Source organism: Astatotilapia calliptera, chromosome 7, assembly GCF_964374335.1.
Source record: "Astatotilapia calliptera chromosome 7, fAstCal68.1, whole genome shotgun sequence".
NCBI lineage: Eukaryota > Metazoa > Chordata > Actinopteri > Cichliformes > Cichlidae > Astatotilapia > Astatotilapia calliptera.
The window spans coordinates 45,519,004-45,536,209 of NC_137428.1; the positions used below are offsets into that span (position 1 = coordinate 45,519,004).

Consider the following 17,206-nt stretch of genomic DNA (forward strand, 5'->3'; position numbering starts at 1 on the left):
AAAGACATCACAGATTCGATAAAACTTCTATAAAACAAGGACAACATCTCAGATGAGACGTTAAAAGATCTCATTTTCCTTAAAAAGAACAGTCTTTGTTGAACTTTTTTAGTAGTGGCATCAGCATGAGATTCAAAACACAGTTTATGGTCAAGTACCACACCTAGATATTTATAGCTCTCAACGATCCCAATATCGGCAGTTTTAATGATAGTGGGTGATGAGCTATAAGAGGACTTCCTAAAATCAATAATCATGTCTTTAGTTTTTGACACGTTAAGTGAGAGGACTATGGTGAAAAACTACACAAACAGAAAACTCCAATTCCAAGAAGCTCATAAAATCTCATCTTGATGCAATCTTGTATGTCTCCTCATATGAATATGACTTACTGTTTGCATATTGGATAGACATAGATGCTGCCCTACATTCATGCATTTGAGGATTTATGATCTGTAAGCAATCAGTCTGAATTATGGAAATCAGACCTGAGTCAAAACTATTCTTCAACTAGACAACAGCTTTTAAACATATACTCCAACACACAAATGTGTTATTATAGAGACACAAATGTTTTTATTAAAGTATACTGCAGCTGGTTCTATAAACAGACTGACTAATACGAATTCTGGTGACAGCACCATGTAAATTCAGTTATTTATTTAAAAATAAAAAAAAATAAAAAAAATCACATTCAAGTTCCATCCTGTACGTATTACAGGAAGGTGACTTGTCCCCTTTTTTTCCGCTTCTTACAGTTTTAACTGTTTCCTTACTCAAGATACCACGTAAAACAAAACTCGATCAACACTTCAGTGAAATGCCAACAATGACCTGACTTCCTATGACAGAAGAAGTGGCCATGGAAGGAATCTCTGAAATGAGAAAATCAGAACAAGGTCACGGGAAGATGTTGGAAAGAGGTAATGAATGTGTGACCCTGGCCAGGCAATTCAGTCACATGAAGACTGGTAGAGTTGTGGCTGAAAGGGGGGAAATAACAGCACAGTTCTGGGCCGACTGCCATTTAAGACAATGGGCCTCCTCAGAAATGGCACTTCCTTGAATTGTGCACACTTTCCATATTGTAAATGAAAATACAAGCCCCTCAGTGGTGTTTTTTCCATCATGGCCAACCTACCACTGACTTCCCAGAGAGTAACAGGTGATTCATCAGAGAGAGCAACATCGGTCCTGTAGGAGTTAAAGTGAGCTGTATTTGGATTGCATACTGGTTCTCCTACAGCGGATAAATACTGTTCCTAAATGTTTGTGTACACTGATCACGCTCTGCATACTGTAGCATTTAGTGTACAGCACATGTGTAGTGTGGAACAGTGACAACACCTTTACAGTATCTTCATCAGGAGTAAATCTGCATCCACAGGTACTTGAAACCATGCTGGAAGTTACACGAGGCCAAGACAATAAATCTAAAAGATCCTTTTCACACAGAAAAAGCATCACTGTAGTTGGCAATTTATGGTAAGCAGCATTAATGATGCATTTAGTGAGTCACTGTGATGATTTAACATTTCAAAGATCAACCTGTAATTTTGAGAATGTGGCTGTACAAAGCTATTTTCACACATAAATTTCAGAAAATGTATTGTAATGCAGTTGGGATACAGCTTTAGAGCCACTCACAAACATAAAACTGAACACACTGATCAATGTCTCATCTGACTGACTACACAGGACATTTGCATGCACCTTTGACAAGTGCTGAGAAACAGGAGTGTGCAAAAGTCTTGAGCCACCCATGTCTACTTTATACTGTTGAGGTCCATGCTCACGGGGAGACCAACCCATGACTGAGATATGCTTTTACTGCATTTGCAGTGTGTTAGGGATCATTGTCACACTGAAAAATGAACCTATTGTCAATCAGAGGCTTTCCAGTGAATGGTGGTGCAAACTCTGACTGTTCTTTTCTGTGTTCATAATCCCATCAATTTTGACAAGATCCCCAACACCACTCGTTAAAATGCAGCACTAGACATTTACAAATAGCTGTAAGCACCATCTCCTGACCTCCTCCATACGTGTCATCAATGATTTGAACCAAAAGTTTAAAATTTGGATCGACCACTCTGAAGACCTGGTGCCACCGATTTTCATTCCAGGTCAGTCATATAGTCATACACTATCCTTTTCTCCCTGGTTCCCAGTTCAACAATATAAGCAGATGGTTAACAAGCTATATAGCTGATTTCCATCCCCAGACTTTAAAACTAGTATAAAAGGAAGCATTTGGTGAGTAAATCTAATAAACATAACCTTAAAGATACATTTATGTCTGCTACTGGTTAATGTAACACTGAACAACACACCCTGCTCTGCACCAGTCCAACATCACGGTGAGCGTCACCCTAACCAGTTTAGCCTTCACTAAGCTGTACCAAACTTCCTAGTACATTTTCCTGCATTCTTTAAATAACGTATAATTATTATACATCACATAGTTTCGCAAGACCTCTCACAAAAACATAATTCAGTAACACATAGATCCAACATCTGACATAAAAGCTCTAAAAAATGGGCCATTGCATGTAGGCTTTAAAATTCCATTGTGTAAAATTCTACTTTGAGAGCAGCCCTTACCTTTGAACATTGTATCTCATCTTTAAAATTTAATTTTTTTTCCCTCAATGTAGGCAAAACAGCAACAGTACATAATCTAGCATACACGTTGTGTGACAAGAAACAGTTTGTGTTTTTTTGATATTTGTTATCTGCCACTTAAAAATACTTTACTCCATTTATGCATGCTGTTCTTCTGTGCCGCTAGATGGCTGAAGTACTGCAACTTTCTATACTACGAATGCATCACAGTGATAACAAATGATGTTATTATATTCTCATTACTGAGCAAGCGTCTCCATGCCAACACTGGAAGAAACACCAGGCAGCAGCACATTAAAATGAACTAGTTTGACAGTACCCTGATTTAATTGCTGGTTAATTGAAGGTTTCACAATGTCATTCCAGATAGTTTCAGCTCACTTTAATCCCTGGTGCTGAGGTCCCTTCCATGACAAGATAAGTATAATGCAAAAACTTCTGGGTATTGCAGCCTGGATACTTTGGTTAAACTGCTTTTTTTCCTATAACAGTAGGAGGTGAACAAACAAAGCACGTCTGAGATTCAGTGTAAGGTATGAAGTCACTCCAAATGAGAGTTTCTGGAGATATTTTTATCTCCTAAAAGCTTAATGCCTCTGACAACCAGTCAAGCTGCAGTTCATTTGTGTAAACACTTTATTACTGTATCCTTTGAGACATTTGTGGGATTTTCATTTCTCATAAACTATTGTGATAGTTTCAAGTTGCCTCAACATTCCTTGTATCCAAGAAAGCATTGTATTAAATGTGACAAAACCTCCTTCAAGGTGCTCCTGAGATACTGTGATCAAGAGCATGGAACAGATGGATAATCTGAAAAGAGCCACATTAAAGTCTAAACTCCGTAACAACAAAGTGCTCTTCAATTGTTGTCATCCAATAGTTTTGTAATCCGAGGTCATCCAAATAGAAGAAACAGCAGAACAATCAAAGGTTAAAGCTGTAACTATATTTGTAGAGATCCTATTAAGACCTTGAAAGGCAGGAATTTAACCATTTTAGCATTTTGTTGTATGTGAGAGAAGTAATTTTAGAAAAACCTGTTTTTAATACCACAAATAAACTAACAAGGAGCTATTTGCAACACCTTGTTGCCTTGATATAAGTATGAAAATACTATGATATAACATTGCTGGCTGACAATAAAACAAGACAGTATATGCCATTTGTAGACAGAGATGGAAGAATTTACTTTTAATGTCTCGTTGAAAGCACAAATTTAATTCATCAAAACTTCAAATTTAGCTACAGACTGCAAGTTTGATATTACATTGATTATTTACTTTCAACCAGCCTCAAATCTGGCTAACACTGACAGTAACGTTGGTGCATGGAAAGGGAATGTCAGTAGTTTTTATATAAAGTAGTAAAAAGGTGGCAAAAAACAACAACAAAACAAACAAAAACCCAGCAATAGGTTAGTGGTCACAGGTTTAACAAGAAAGAAATCTCATCTGTAAATAATAACAGTGCACGAAAAGCAAACAAGAAATTTAAGGCTGGAAAAAAGTGGAAACCCCCTTTTTTTTAAAACTATCTGAGACTACAAGATATATCAGTGCTGCGATCTTTCTGGACTTACAATAAGTACCTGAATTCAAACGGTTTCACTGTTAGAGTAGATCTCCATACTACAGAGATCAGGCACTATTTCTGTTAAAAGAACCATAACAGACTATTGTAGCTGTACCAGTGTTCTCTCTGTACGATTCCTGGTTTCGCAAGTGATCATGAAGAAGATGAAGGACTTGTCTTGGCCCTTTAAGCCATGATTTTCTTCTTGCACTCCACAGAGCAGAACAGGAAGTTCTTCACTGCCATGAAGCGCTGGCCAATCAGGCATTTGGAGCAGCCGGAGCACTTGAAGCACTGTGGCTCGGCATGCCAGTGATAATCACCATAGGAAACCCTCTGGGCCTCAGGCTCTACTGCATTCTGGCAAGATGAGCATTTCTGGCAAGAGGTAGGAAATAATGATGTCAAGTTTTTTTAAGTTAAGTTTCAGATATCTAGGTTTTCCACAATTCATTTTAAAATTATTATTCAAACTCTTCAAGTTTCTATATTATTTCTATGTAGTTTCTTCCCCTAACAGCTTTAGCCTCCACTGCAGTCAAACTATGTATGTATGTGGTTTAAACTATAAGGTGTCCTCATGGTGCCTAATTAATACCTGACACGTTGAAATATGTTTCGTTTAAAAACTTTTAAAAAATGCTTGGCAGCACAGTGTAATTACTATCTCAAACAAAAAAGAGATTCCTCAACTCTTACAAGCAAAGGCAAGTATTTGGTTATATGACAACATAAGCTTTGCTGTGGATTATGTTGGAAAAAACACAGTAAACACACACCGAGCGCTTCACATTCTTGGCTTAGGGTGGCCAGCATATATTCCCCTATCAATTTTTCACAAAGTTTGACTTGGGTGAGACGATTTTGCACGAAGCCCTAAGAATCCCTAAGTAATTTGCTTTGGTAACAAGTAAAATGCTATAATCATTGTTGGTGTGTTATAATGGCCTCCAAAAGAGAGTGATCAGAGTGAAATGTGACAATCTTCTATTTTAAACATCTGGTTTTAGATCAAACCATAACATTCCACTGTGGCGTCCAATATAAGATGTTGTTGTTCTTGTTAGAGCTCATTAGGGTGTTTAAGGCCAAAAATATGCACTCAAGAATCTGAATTTTGGTATGGCTACAGCTCCCTGCTAACAAATCCTTCAAGTTCAATTGCACTAATCAGCCAAAACAATATGACCTTCTACCTGGTGTGCTCATTTGTGTGCAACAAAACAGCTCACTGCGCTAAAACTTCAAAGGTACCCCAAGACATCAGCACCATAATTATTCTTATAGTATTGTATATAATGAGCTGTAGCCTCTGCATATCAGACTTGCTGACTAGTGGCCATATTCAAAATGTTGATTACGCAAACAGACTACCCACTTATGTTCTACTGTATCCCAGACCATCACATGCATCTCTGAGAGGTCATAATGTTATGGATCATTGGTGTATTTAAACCAATGAGCCAATTAAAGAAAGAAACCCAGAGCAACAAAGACTTACCACAGCATAGTTCGTCATGTAGCAGGGCTTGCAGACAGGCTTGTCATTCTCCATAACATACGTCTCTCCAGCCAGAATGCAGTCACATTCAAAACAGCAGAAATGCTTCAGATGCCAGTTCTGGCCCTCAGCCTGAGTGTACTCGTTACTGAAGATCAGCTGTAAACAGACATGCATCAGAATGTAGCATCAACGGTGCTAACAAACTCTCAGCTATGAATGGTCACACAGATGTGTATGAAATGCAATTTTTTTTAACCAAAATCAAAAGAGAAGCAAATGATCATATCCTCATCTCACCTCATCACAGCCTCCACACCGTGGCTTCTCGCTGTCTCCATAGTGCCGTCCACAGTACATCTTGCCTTTCTTCCAGAAGTAGATCATGTCCACCAGCAGTTCGTTACAGGTACAGCAGACGAAGCATGCTGGGTGCCACATCTTGTCATAACCGGCCCGCTCAGCATAGACAGCTGGCTCACCCTTACGCATGGGCTGCTGGCACTGATGGCATGACTTTAAGGGAAAGTACAGTACATTAGTACAGCTGTATAGTTCATTATGAAAATATATTCTATTGATATTTTATTATATAGGAGAAAAAAAATCAGAATAGTTTGTTACATCCTCTCCTAAATATTTGATTTGAACAAACTATCACTGCACAGTATTTCATAACAAGTTTCCATCAATGGTAACTTTGCTCTTTGAATGTTGTTGGGTTTGTTTTTATTTTACATGAATTGTAGTAAAATTGAAAGCAGGATGAAATAAAAATCCACAAAAAGAATTAACTGCACATGGTAATGATAAGAAAAACAGTACTGCATTAAATAAAAACCCAGCATCCTCAAATGGGATGGTTGGTCTATGGCTCCACCTAGTGTTAAGTTTGGAAATGACTGAAAACTGATAAATAAACCAAGTCATACAAAAGTTAAGATTTGAACTTAGTCAAATGTATTAACTTGAACTATGGCTATTTACATATTCTATTAAAAATCTATTTTTCATATATTACCAGCAATTCATCACATCTTTAAAGAAACATTTTGTGCATGATTTCTAAGCTTAAGACATCAAAGGGTTTCCAGATGAATGGGATGAGCAGAAAGGGAAGGAAATGTGAAATTATAGAAACATTATATTATAAAGGTGTGTATATAGGTGATTTGTATTGCAGGGTGGAGTGGGTCCAACTCTTATGAGATGTGAAGGTCACAAGTAGACGCTATGTAATTTCAAGGGTTTATATAAGTGTTGATCGGGCTTCCCGATGAGCCGTAGGGCAACTGTAAGAGGAGTGTGGCTGACCAAAGGAAAAATATATTATGAAACTAAGTTTGACTTACACACAGGAAATAAACTAGAAAACCACTAAATGAAACTACAACATGTGTAATTCCCCCATTTGAGGGTATGCTAGAAGATAGGAAGGGAACAGGTATTCTGACCATGTTTTATTTTATTCATGATATTATAATAATATATATTTTTTTAAATAAAGTTCCTCTTAAAATTATTGTCTCCATCTATTAACTAGATGTCAAACATATCATTGTGTTCTTGGAACTTGTTCTATTGGTAAAGACTTTCATCTTGTATTATGCAAAACTGTGAGTGAGGATTTTTTTTTTTGCTTTGTATGTTTTCCTCCCATCTGTTATAGTGTGACATGTCATGTGTTTACCATATACATTTTTATTTAATTTAACTTTAGTGCAGATGGTCAGTGAACTGAGGGGGGGAAAAAACTTACAAAGTTCTGTTGTGGTAGTCCAGCTTGCTGACCTCCAGGGACACTCATGGCTCCAGCGGTGGCAGTAGTACCCATGGCTCCTCCAGCTGGTCCAACGCCAGGCCCTGAAAGTGGTCCACCACCAGCTCCAGCTCCACCAGCTGCAGGTCCAAAACCACGACCAGCTCCAACTCCACCAGCTGCAGGTCCAAAACCACCACCAGCTCCAGCTCCACCAGCTGCAGGTCCAAAACCACCACCAGCTCCAACTCCACCAGCTGCAGATCCAAAACCACCACCAGCTCCAGCTCCACCAGCTGCAGGTCCAAAACCACCACCAGCTCCAACTCCACCAGCTGCAGATCCAAAACCACCACCAGCTCCAGCCCCAACACCAGGTCCTGCAGCTCCAGGCCCTGAACCAAATCCAACTCCAGCAACCCCAGCCTCTGGTTTATAGCCAGCACCTCCACCCCCACCAATACTCCCAGCAGCAGCACCACCTCTAGGTCCAAACTCAGCCCCTCCTGCACTAGGTGCCCCTCCAACCCCAACACTAGATCCACCCAGCCCTCCTGCCTGAACCAGAGCCATCTCTTCAGGCAGCATGACATCTCCAACCCCCAGGGCTTCATCCTTGTACTTGCGAACGTATTGCTGCATCAGCTTGACCTCAGCAGGGCTCAGCTCATGACACCTGGACGGGTCCTGGTCGTGTTCAGGTAGCTGTCGGGCCATCTGCTGCCGACGGTAAGCAGCTCCCTCTGTACCAACCACTGGGCGTTTCTCTGGTGGGAGCAACTCAATATAACGCACAGCCTACAGAGAGACAGACAATAAAAGAGTCACCTCAGAGGGAATGAAGAAAAATGCGAAGGACAACCAGAAGAAGATCAGAGAGACAGATTAGATATAGACTAACCAGAAAGAAAGTGAAGTTTTGTTTTTTAGTGAGAAGACAAGGAATACATGGGACAGATACAAAAACAGACTAAACAAAAGACGAGAAAGTTGAGTTAATGTCAAACATAAGATTAATGTGGTGGTGAGAGATGCTGGCATTAAAAATGACATCCTCTTTACTGTAATCACCAGTGCTTCAAAAGTCCCCGCCACACATTTAAGACAACTGAATAAAACAACATTTTGTAACATATTTCTGAAAGAAATTGCTACTGAGAAGAAACAGACCTTTTAAACAAAAAAAAGACCTAAACAAAAACAAACAAACAAAAAACTGTTGATTCAGTGACATCAAATGTGCAGACCTTCTGTTCTGCAGTAGCTAGCCAAGGGTTTTCTAATACCTTGAACTTTAGGAGGCATAAACAAACAAAAATGATTCGGCTAATCTCCCCTTCAAGGTCGTCTTTCTCTGTGCACCTGAACAATGCCAGGAAGTCTAATTCTAACCATCTACACTCCAGTGTGTTAAAATGGTAACATCTTGCCTTAAATTTCACTTTGGAGACAAGCACAAGGTTACAGGAAAGTGTCATAAAGGAAGAGGTTGACTTTTTTAGTTGACTACACCTACATCGATCTATGGTTCATGTGTTTTTGCCTATTACCAAATCTTAAATGATGCAATACCACCAATACTTCCTGATCAAGGCAGGAATATTATCTATTAATATGTTAATTTTTTTATACCAATGAATCCTTTACCATATGATAATGCTTAAATGCTTTTTGGGGGTTTTATGAGGGTGGGGAATGAAAAAACAAAAAACCCCAACTCAATTTAGACTTGAAAAGTTATTTTCTAACTAATATGAACTCTTACCAGGTACTTGTTAGCCACTGGTGGTGCCCACTCATAGGTGACAGTCTTCATTGGTACATCTTTAGGAACTGGCACTACGTTGGCTGATGTGGCACTGACAGTGACTGGCACTTTGCTAGCCCTGACTGGTGTGGCACTGGCTGGTACAGGCTGAACCCGAGCATGACCCTGAACCCCAATGCCTGTCGAACCTGCAGAGGCTCCAGCTGAGGGTACAGAACCAGCTGTGGCAGACGGGGACACAGAACCAGCTGTGGCAGACGGGGACACAGAACCAGCTGTGGCAGACGGGGACACAGAGCCGGCTCTGGCAGACGGGGACACAGAGCCGGCTCTGGCAGAAGGGGGCACAACAGTAGAGGTCGCACTGGGTGGTACCGTGTAAGCAGTGGCAGGGCTAGGCAAAGTGATGGTCACCATGTTGCCCTGGTAGCTGGGGATCCCATCCGTCTTCAGCTTGGCGATGAGGCCGGTGTACTTAGTGTCCTCAAACAGCTTGCCTACCTTCTTGTTCTCCTCCGAGTTCATCGCCACATCATGCTCTGTGAGGCCACATTTGCAGTTTCGGCATATCTTTCTGCAAAGAAGAATTTAACAAAATGTTCAGGACTTTGACTTTTTAAACCTTGATACTAATAAATTACCATTGCTTTATTCAAACTAAACAAGCAATGTCTCAGTTTTTTTTTTTTTACTACATATTCTTCTTTATAGCTGGTATATTTGATAAATTTGAATAAATCCTCACTTCATTCACCTCCCTCTATTTTTAGAATATTAAATAAAAACTCCTACACCATTATACCAACACAATAAGTTCTGTGTTAAAACTGAACTACTGGCATTTTTATCATGCCTCAACACATCTTTTGATATAACTATGACATAATTTGTAACTAGAAGGCATGCTCCAGCCCAAACAGGCCTTCAGAATTTTAGTGGAATAGGCAATACGTTATAGCAATACTCATAGGTAACCAGATGAAAACTCTGTAACACTGAAATAGAAAAATATCTTCTCTTTTCTTTATGTTTTTTTAACTTCATTTTAAAACTGATGAAGAAAGAGCTTCTCAACTTTGGGATAAATAACATATTTTAAAGAAAATGAAAGGTATTTTCATCAGTGTTGCAACAAAAAAAAAAAGTGTCAGAGGATTGCTGTATTATTATACAGCAATCCTCTGACACACATAAAGTGAAATGACTTACAATAGAGTTTTGTTTTGTTTAGATTATGTTTACCTAGCTTGATTGTTTAAGACCCATTAACTTTATAATTACAAAAAAACTCTATAACTATAATAAATGATTATGACAGGCTCTACAATCAAAACTAACTTGTAGCTTTAGAGGGCAGGTGACAACCTTTAATTATAGCGTCTTCATAGAATTATGATAAAAACTTTGCCTGAAAATTCAGCCCCGGCCGCATTAGACTAAATTCTATTCTCAAGAACAGCATGTTCCCATTAGGCCGATGGCTCCTGCTGCTATAGGAATCCTTTTAATTAAGCAAGCTGGGAAGTTGACAGACTGGGTCAATGAGTGAAATGTTGTTGTCATGCAGAATAAGCATGCTTTTTTAAATGACGGCTCTGATTCATAATGGTATTCAACATTACTGAGTTGAGTTTTAAAATATATAGTGATATATTTCTACATAAGATACAGGAGGAAAGTAAATATTTTATATAAATATAGCTTAATATTGCATCAAAATTTTTGTAAAGAGTCTGCATTTCTCCTCTTACTACAATTACCATCTCATGCAGCTCCATCTCTATTTACTGCCCTCCTGCACCGCAAGCTCAACAATAAACTAAGCTTCAAAGTTAAGCTCTGAGTAAATATTATAATTACCAGTATTTCAACAGCTAACAAACAGTATGTCATTTCTACTATATAAGTCAAACAAAGAAAGAAACTGCTCATTTCCAAAGCCACCCATCTCATTTGACTAAAACAGTAGATTCTACATTACAAAGAATAGTTTCTGGAGTTTTTGGTGTGCCGATGTGTTTTAACATGTTAGTTTGGATCTGAGAGAGTTTAATAAATGCCAAAGTAAACCAACAACAAAAATAATCAGCAAGTTCTTTGTTGTTATGAGGTAAAAGTGTTTTATCAAAGAACTTTGGCAGCTTTTACAGGAGCAATGCTGCTTTCATTGTTTTCCAACAGCACATAAAGCACTGAAAATGTTGCAAACATGGGATACAGCTAAAGCAGTAATTATTTCTTGTAGATGACTAAAATGCTGACCATGACCACACCAGCGCTTATCTTCAGCGCAGGCTCTTACTCCTGTCTGTTAGCAGGCGTGTCACCTACCATCCACTATAAATAATACGCTGCCTGCAGTTCTCAAGGGTGAACAACTCCATTTCAAAGGAAATATATTATCCTTCAATGCAAGAAAAGCATTTCAGAAGTCAAACACTAATTATCAGAATTATTATTATCAGAAAGAATAATTATCAGAAAGAGACATACAAGAGATATACTCCTGCCAAGTTTACTGAAAATGGCAGCCTACTGCCTAAGACATCTTACCCATTGCATGAAAATAAGGAGGTATATTTTGTTTATTATCATTCAGCCCAAAAAGCACTAAAATATGGTGTTTGTTGACTGAACCTTACTAAACACTATTTTTTGTTTGTTTATTTTTGTTAAACTAAAGTCGTACTGAAGAGTTCACAGCTTTGCTCAAGACAACAGCGACTCACTCTTTAATCAGCAATTTGGACACAGGAAGCAAAGAAAAGGAAACTTGTGAAACTGTGATGATGTGCAGAGGAACTGTTCAAACCTCCAGAAATGCAGCTCAAAGCCCTCACACTTGTCCTTGCATTTCAAACAGGCAGCTCCAGCACCAAACTCATGGCCAAGCGTCACCTGTAAATAAAGCACACAAAGGAAATGACACATACTGTCAGTGTTTTGTTTTCTATTGAGCAGAATACGGTATTTAAATGAGGGAAAAAGTTTATGATGATACTTGTGGGAGAAGAATCAGAATAAGCTTCACTGGCCAAGTATATGTACACATACATTTATTATTTAAATAACAGGACAGACAAACAGACAATAGCAACATGACAGAGACAATAACATGTTTAACATATTTATATTTGCATTGTTGCAAAGAGATCAGAGTGCAACGATGTTGGAACAACTTGTGAAAGAATAAGAAACAAATAAGTGTCTACTTATATGGGAATGTGACAGCATATTATATGAATAAATAAAGTACATAGATATTTACAACAAATGGGTTGTTTTGGTGTACAGTGCTCTGTAATGCCTATCAGAGGGGAGGAGTTGGAACCTGTTGTGTCCAGGGTATGATGTTTGTCTGATTCTGAATTTGTCTTGAAATCCTGAATGGAGAGAAAATCTGCGCCAATCTTTTTTTTTTTTTCTGCAGTCCCAACTGTCCGTTTGATGATTGATGTGCAAAGAACAGACTTAAGTATTGCAGAGTACATTTTGATCAACAGTGCCTGAGGCAGATTGAACTTCCTGAACTAACACAGGAAAGACATCCTCTGTTGGGCCTTTTGATCATTTTGTCTATGTTGGACGCCCACTTCAGGTCTTGGAAGATTGTAGATCCCACTGCAGAGAGATTCCTACTGAAGACAGAGCAGGAGCAGCTTAAATGAGATTTACGTTTTGCTACTTTGTAGTACCACCATAAATCATGTTGGAACAACTTAAATTGGGCTTTTTAAAATCTCCCAGGGGAATTAAGTCTCACTCTGGAAATTGCTGCAAGTTTCACTTTTAAACAGCAGTCACTGTCTGTCTGCATTCCTCAGCAGAGAATGTCTTTTTGGGTCAAAAACATCTCTTGACAGCAGGGTGCCTGATGGGATCCCACCAGCCACTTAGTGTTATTGAATAGTTGCCTATATATGGTCGCAAACCATCCTAATGGCTTAATGTGTACATGAGTGAGAAATGCAGACAGACAGTGGCTCCTGTTTAAAAGTGAAGCTTTGATGCCAGACTTTTAACATTCACCACAATTTCCAGAATGAGACGTTTGTCCTCTGGGAGATGTTAAGAAGCCCAATTATAAGTTGTTCCAGCATGGTCCTAGAAAGTACTAAACACATCAGTAAATCTTAGTTAAACTGTAAGATGTACTCGCCTCCTGTGTCTTTTGCAATGAAGCAGCTTAAACAGAACTTAAGGAGCAGCCTGGAGTAGCCTGTCACAGGGAACTAGGGAAGATGAGAGTTTCTGTGTAATTAAGCATGATTCTTTTGGGGTAGGACTGTGTATGATTTTACTTGCATTTTAATACTGATGCAGAAATATTTGTGGAAGGCAGTGTTGTCTAAATAAAAAGTTTAACCTGAATTATGAAAAAGTAAACAAGATTACAAAAGGTGTGCAGGCATCCATTGCTAACTTCCAGTCCTTGATTCTCAGGGGGTTTCAGATGGTACTACAAAGATGTTCAGGCTCTTGCAGAAAGTACTTGAACTTTGAGACAAAAGAACAAATTATTTAAAATGTCATTTTACACTACCAACTAAAACATCATTTTCAACTTTGCAAATGCAAACGTTTATCGGTATGCTTTAAGGGCGGACAGGATAAGTGGTTGAAGCCTAAATATTTATCTCAAGCATAGGGAGGACGACTGTTTTTGGCAGAGCTCATTCAGCATGTATACATGCTTCCCTGGAAGGCAGCTGCACCATCTGGATTCACACTTCAAGTTAATCAATGACTTTGTTTCATGACTAAGCCTGTGGGGTGATTAATTTTGATGACAACACTTTTGCTACAAGCCAGCTTAGACACAAAGTCTATGATTCAGGTCCAGTGAGTCATAGTTCATGAGTCACTTTACTGGAGAAGGGCAGAGCTGCAGGCCAGTGGCAAGGAAGTAGTCGCTTTAGCTGGAGCTGACCAGCTACTTTCAGACGCTGGACACAGTTTCTGTAACATCATGAAGATGATGTAAGATATGTAAAACACATATTTTTAAAAAGAATGTTCAATTACTTACATGTATACATCTTGTTTCTAATGCTTTAAATAACAGACGGTGTCAAAGAAGTTTCAGTCAAACCACCCTTAAATTTATGAACAACTTTTTCTATTTTTAAGGCAAACTTTCCTCTGTAAAGGTGGAATACGGTCATAAAAAATATTACTATTTTTCAGTTCGCTTACTGCTGTTTTAGACAAAGATTTAATTGGTTTCATGATTCACTGGCTTGAACTGAAATTCAGTTCATAACACTGTAATCACTCCAGGATTTAAACAAACAGAGAAATCCTTTGGTGTGGTTCTATTTCTACCACAAAGTCATATGAAAGCTTTAATGATGGTTTAGGTGTTTAGGTAAGAAATAAACCTAGCCAGACCTCCACAGACTTCTAAGAGTCAGCAGAATGGCAATGCTGTACGCCGCGACCCTATAGTCACAGCCTATTACGTCAGACGTTCTGTTAAGTAGAATGCAGCACCTTAATTGAGTATAATATCACCTAAACACAATGATAATGTTTCCTGAACAAGCGCAACACAGATCACAGCAGCATCTCTGTGAACTTGCAGCCTCCTGCAGACAGAAATCCTGCAGCGGTGGCAGGCTGATCTCCCCCAGGGATTACAGGCAGATGTCAGACTGTCTGTCTGGGTTATCCAGCTGCTCAGACTTATTTAAGGAGAGGATTCCCTCATCTTCACTGAAACAGTTTGTCCCTGTAAAATTCTCACTCTTAGTCAATTTTTCAGAGTGAAGCTGAAAGCTCTGAAATTTAATGCAGGAAAAATGTAAACCATATTTTTACAAGTGGCTGAAGACATTAAATTGCAGCTTAATAACTCATACAAAACAAACCACCAGTCTGTGTAACCACCTTCACTGCTACCAAATCTCTGCAGGTCTGTGCAAAGACCCCCCAAAGCTCAAGTTAACTTAGTAGCATAAATTAACAGTACAGTACCAATGTTTTTGCACCATGCCACCAAAACACAATCCTTGTTTGTGTATAAACTTGTCAATAACCATAAATAACAACAACAATAATAATAATAATAATAATCCATATAGTTTGATTCTGATAACTACAAAAGCTTTAACAGATGTTAAAATGCATTTTTCTTTTCCTAAACTACTTAAGAGGTTATAATAGCTTCTATGGAAAATGCTGACTGGTTGATATTCATGTGTATTCACTACATAAACCTGGATTCCTCGAACAGAATTATTTATACAGATTATCTATGGACCATAAGTAAACTAAGGAGAAGGGGTGCATAAGAGGAATCTAGTGAATGCCAACAACGAGTATCTACAGTGATCCATGATGATGAATGAATGACTATTCACTAGACAAAGCGTGTACTGTAAAAAGGTTTCCTGCCTGTCCTGACTCTTAACTTTTGTCTTCTCCCTTGGATGGCCAAACTCTATTTAAAAAACATTAGATTTTGATGCATCTGGCTTACAGTCTTAAGTGCATTATGAGTGACATGAGCCTTAATATTCTTGAAACCCTGCTGACAGTTCAACACTCAATTCGGCAGCTGTAACGCCAACATTTACTTATGGACAAATTAACTATCACAGCTGGTTTGCATTTTACTGTCATAGTGATTTGTTCCACTTAATAGAGAGCCGAGGACGCTGAGCACCGCGGATTAATACAGTATCAAAACCCTGAACAAGGAGGACGACTTTGTACGTAAAATGGGTCCGTTAATGGGTCAAGCTGTTCCGCTATTAAGTTACAGAGGTTGGGGGTTTGGTTGATACGCAGAGTGAGACTTTGTCACATTTCAAACGCAGTTTCTTACATCGGAACTTATTCTGAAAGGGAAGTAACTAAAAAGGGCGCGACCTATGTTTTCCAAGTTTGTAAACCGATCGACGTGAGTTTGTTCCAGCAATATCAACTACCCAATGATGTGAAATAAGCGTATTTAAGCGAACTAAGTAGATTTTTAATTGAAAAAAAAAACATAAATAAAGACCATTAATATCTCGAAATTAAAACCGAAACTTAAACTGTAAAATAACCTGCAGTACTGTAACTTTTCTGCCACCTGTCCCTTCCTCTGCACACCTTAAGGGCGTTCCCCGAACTGTGCGAGATATCTACGAAGAACACGGGGGCAAAGCTTACCTTCTTTAGCTCCCTCTCTATTTCCATTTTTGTGTTCAACGTTTTCTTATTCCAGACGTGCTTCTCGTAAAAAAAAACAACAACTGTCGAATCCAAACACAGACAACAGGGAGAATGTGCCGGAAAAATGTAAAACAAATCCTGCTGCCCTCACTGATTTCCCTTTGGGGGTCCTGCTTCTACTCCGCACAGGTGATAACTTCGCCGGAATCAAGTCGATAGTTTCCGTTTGGGCATTTCAAAATAAAACGTACGTTGCCCACTAATGAGTCGGGTCTTATTTGTGTCAGTATGATGAAGTATTTAAATACTTGTGCATGTATTTTCAAAATCTATGTGATAAATTACAAATTGACTTTTTGTTTTAAACTCTAGGGGAGCCTCTAGGATTTTTTCATAGGGGTGGCCACTAAAATTACTGCAGTGGCACACGCCAGAGTGAAGGGGGCGATGAAATCACGAGGGACATACAAAATGACACAATATGAATGATAAAAATTGTATATGCAGGAATTAATAAGAAGCGAATGTTTCAGCTCATTGTAGAGTGTCTTCCTCTCTCTTGCGCTCATGTTTATTAAAATTATTACCTAATTTTGGGGCGTGGCCAGTGCTGGTCTGAAATAAGCAATGTCGTCCATTCACTAGTTTTCCATGTGAAAATATTAAGATGTGATCTGAAATTTTAAAATTAGCCTGGGGATCTGTGTTTTTAGACAAACAAATCAAACTGTCACTGCGCTCAACTGCTGAAGTGACAGTTCCATCTTAATGAATTAATGACACGTTCAGATAATTATTTAACAATGTATATATTAAT

At 38.7% G+C, this 17,206-nt stretch overlaps 1 protein-coding gene across 1 annotated transcript; it reads right to left on the reverse strand.

The window, feature by feature from the left end:
- Positions 1 to 3,790: 3,790 nt before the first annotated feature.
- Positions 3,791 to 16,589, reverse strand: tes (testis derived transcript (3 LIM domains)). Its single transcript, XM_026174706.2, has 7 exons — positions 16,387 to 16,589; positions 12,041 to 12,126; positions 9,226 to 9,802; positions 7,461 to 8,258; positions 6,002 to 6,217; positions 5,702 to 5,860; positions 3,791 to 4,578 (listed from the first exon to the last, which is right to left on the reverse strand). The coding sequence occupies exons 1-7, from the start codon at positions 16,411 to 16,413 to the stop codon at positions 4,387 to 4,389; spliced, it is 2,055 nt and encodes a 684-aa protein (XP_026030491.1). The 5' UTR covers positions 16,414 to 16,589; the 3' UTR covers positions 3,791 to 4,386.
- Between the last annotated feature and the right edge of the window lie 617 nt (positions 16,590 to 17,206).

What these genes read in the sequence shown, in the direction of transcription:
- tes (XM_026174706.2), bottom strand. Translation starts at nt 16,413, where the DNA reads ATGGAAATAGAGAGGGAGCTAAAGAAG. An exon ending in TTTGAGCTGCATTTCTGGAG is followed by an intron (nt 9,803 to 12,040) that starts GTTTGAACAGTT and finishes TCTTCTTTGCAG; the next exon opens with AAAGATATGCCGAAACTGCA. An exon ending in GACTACCACAACAGAACTTT is followed by an intron (nt 6,218 to 7,460) that starts GTAAGTTTTTTC and finishes TTTCCCTTAAAG; the next exon opens with TCATGCCATCAGTGCCAGCA.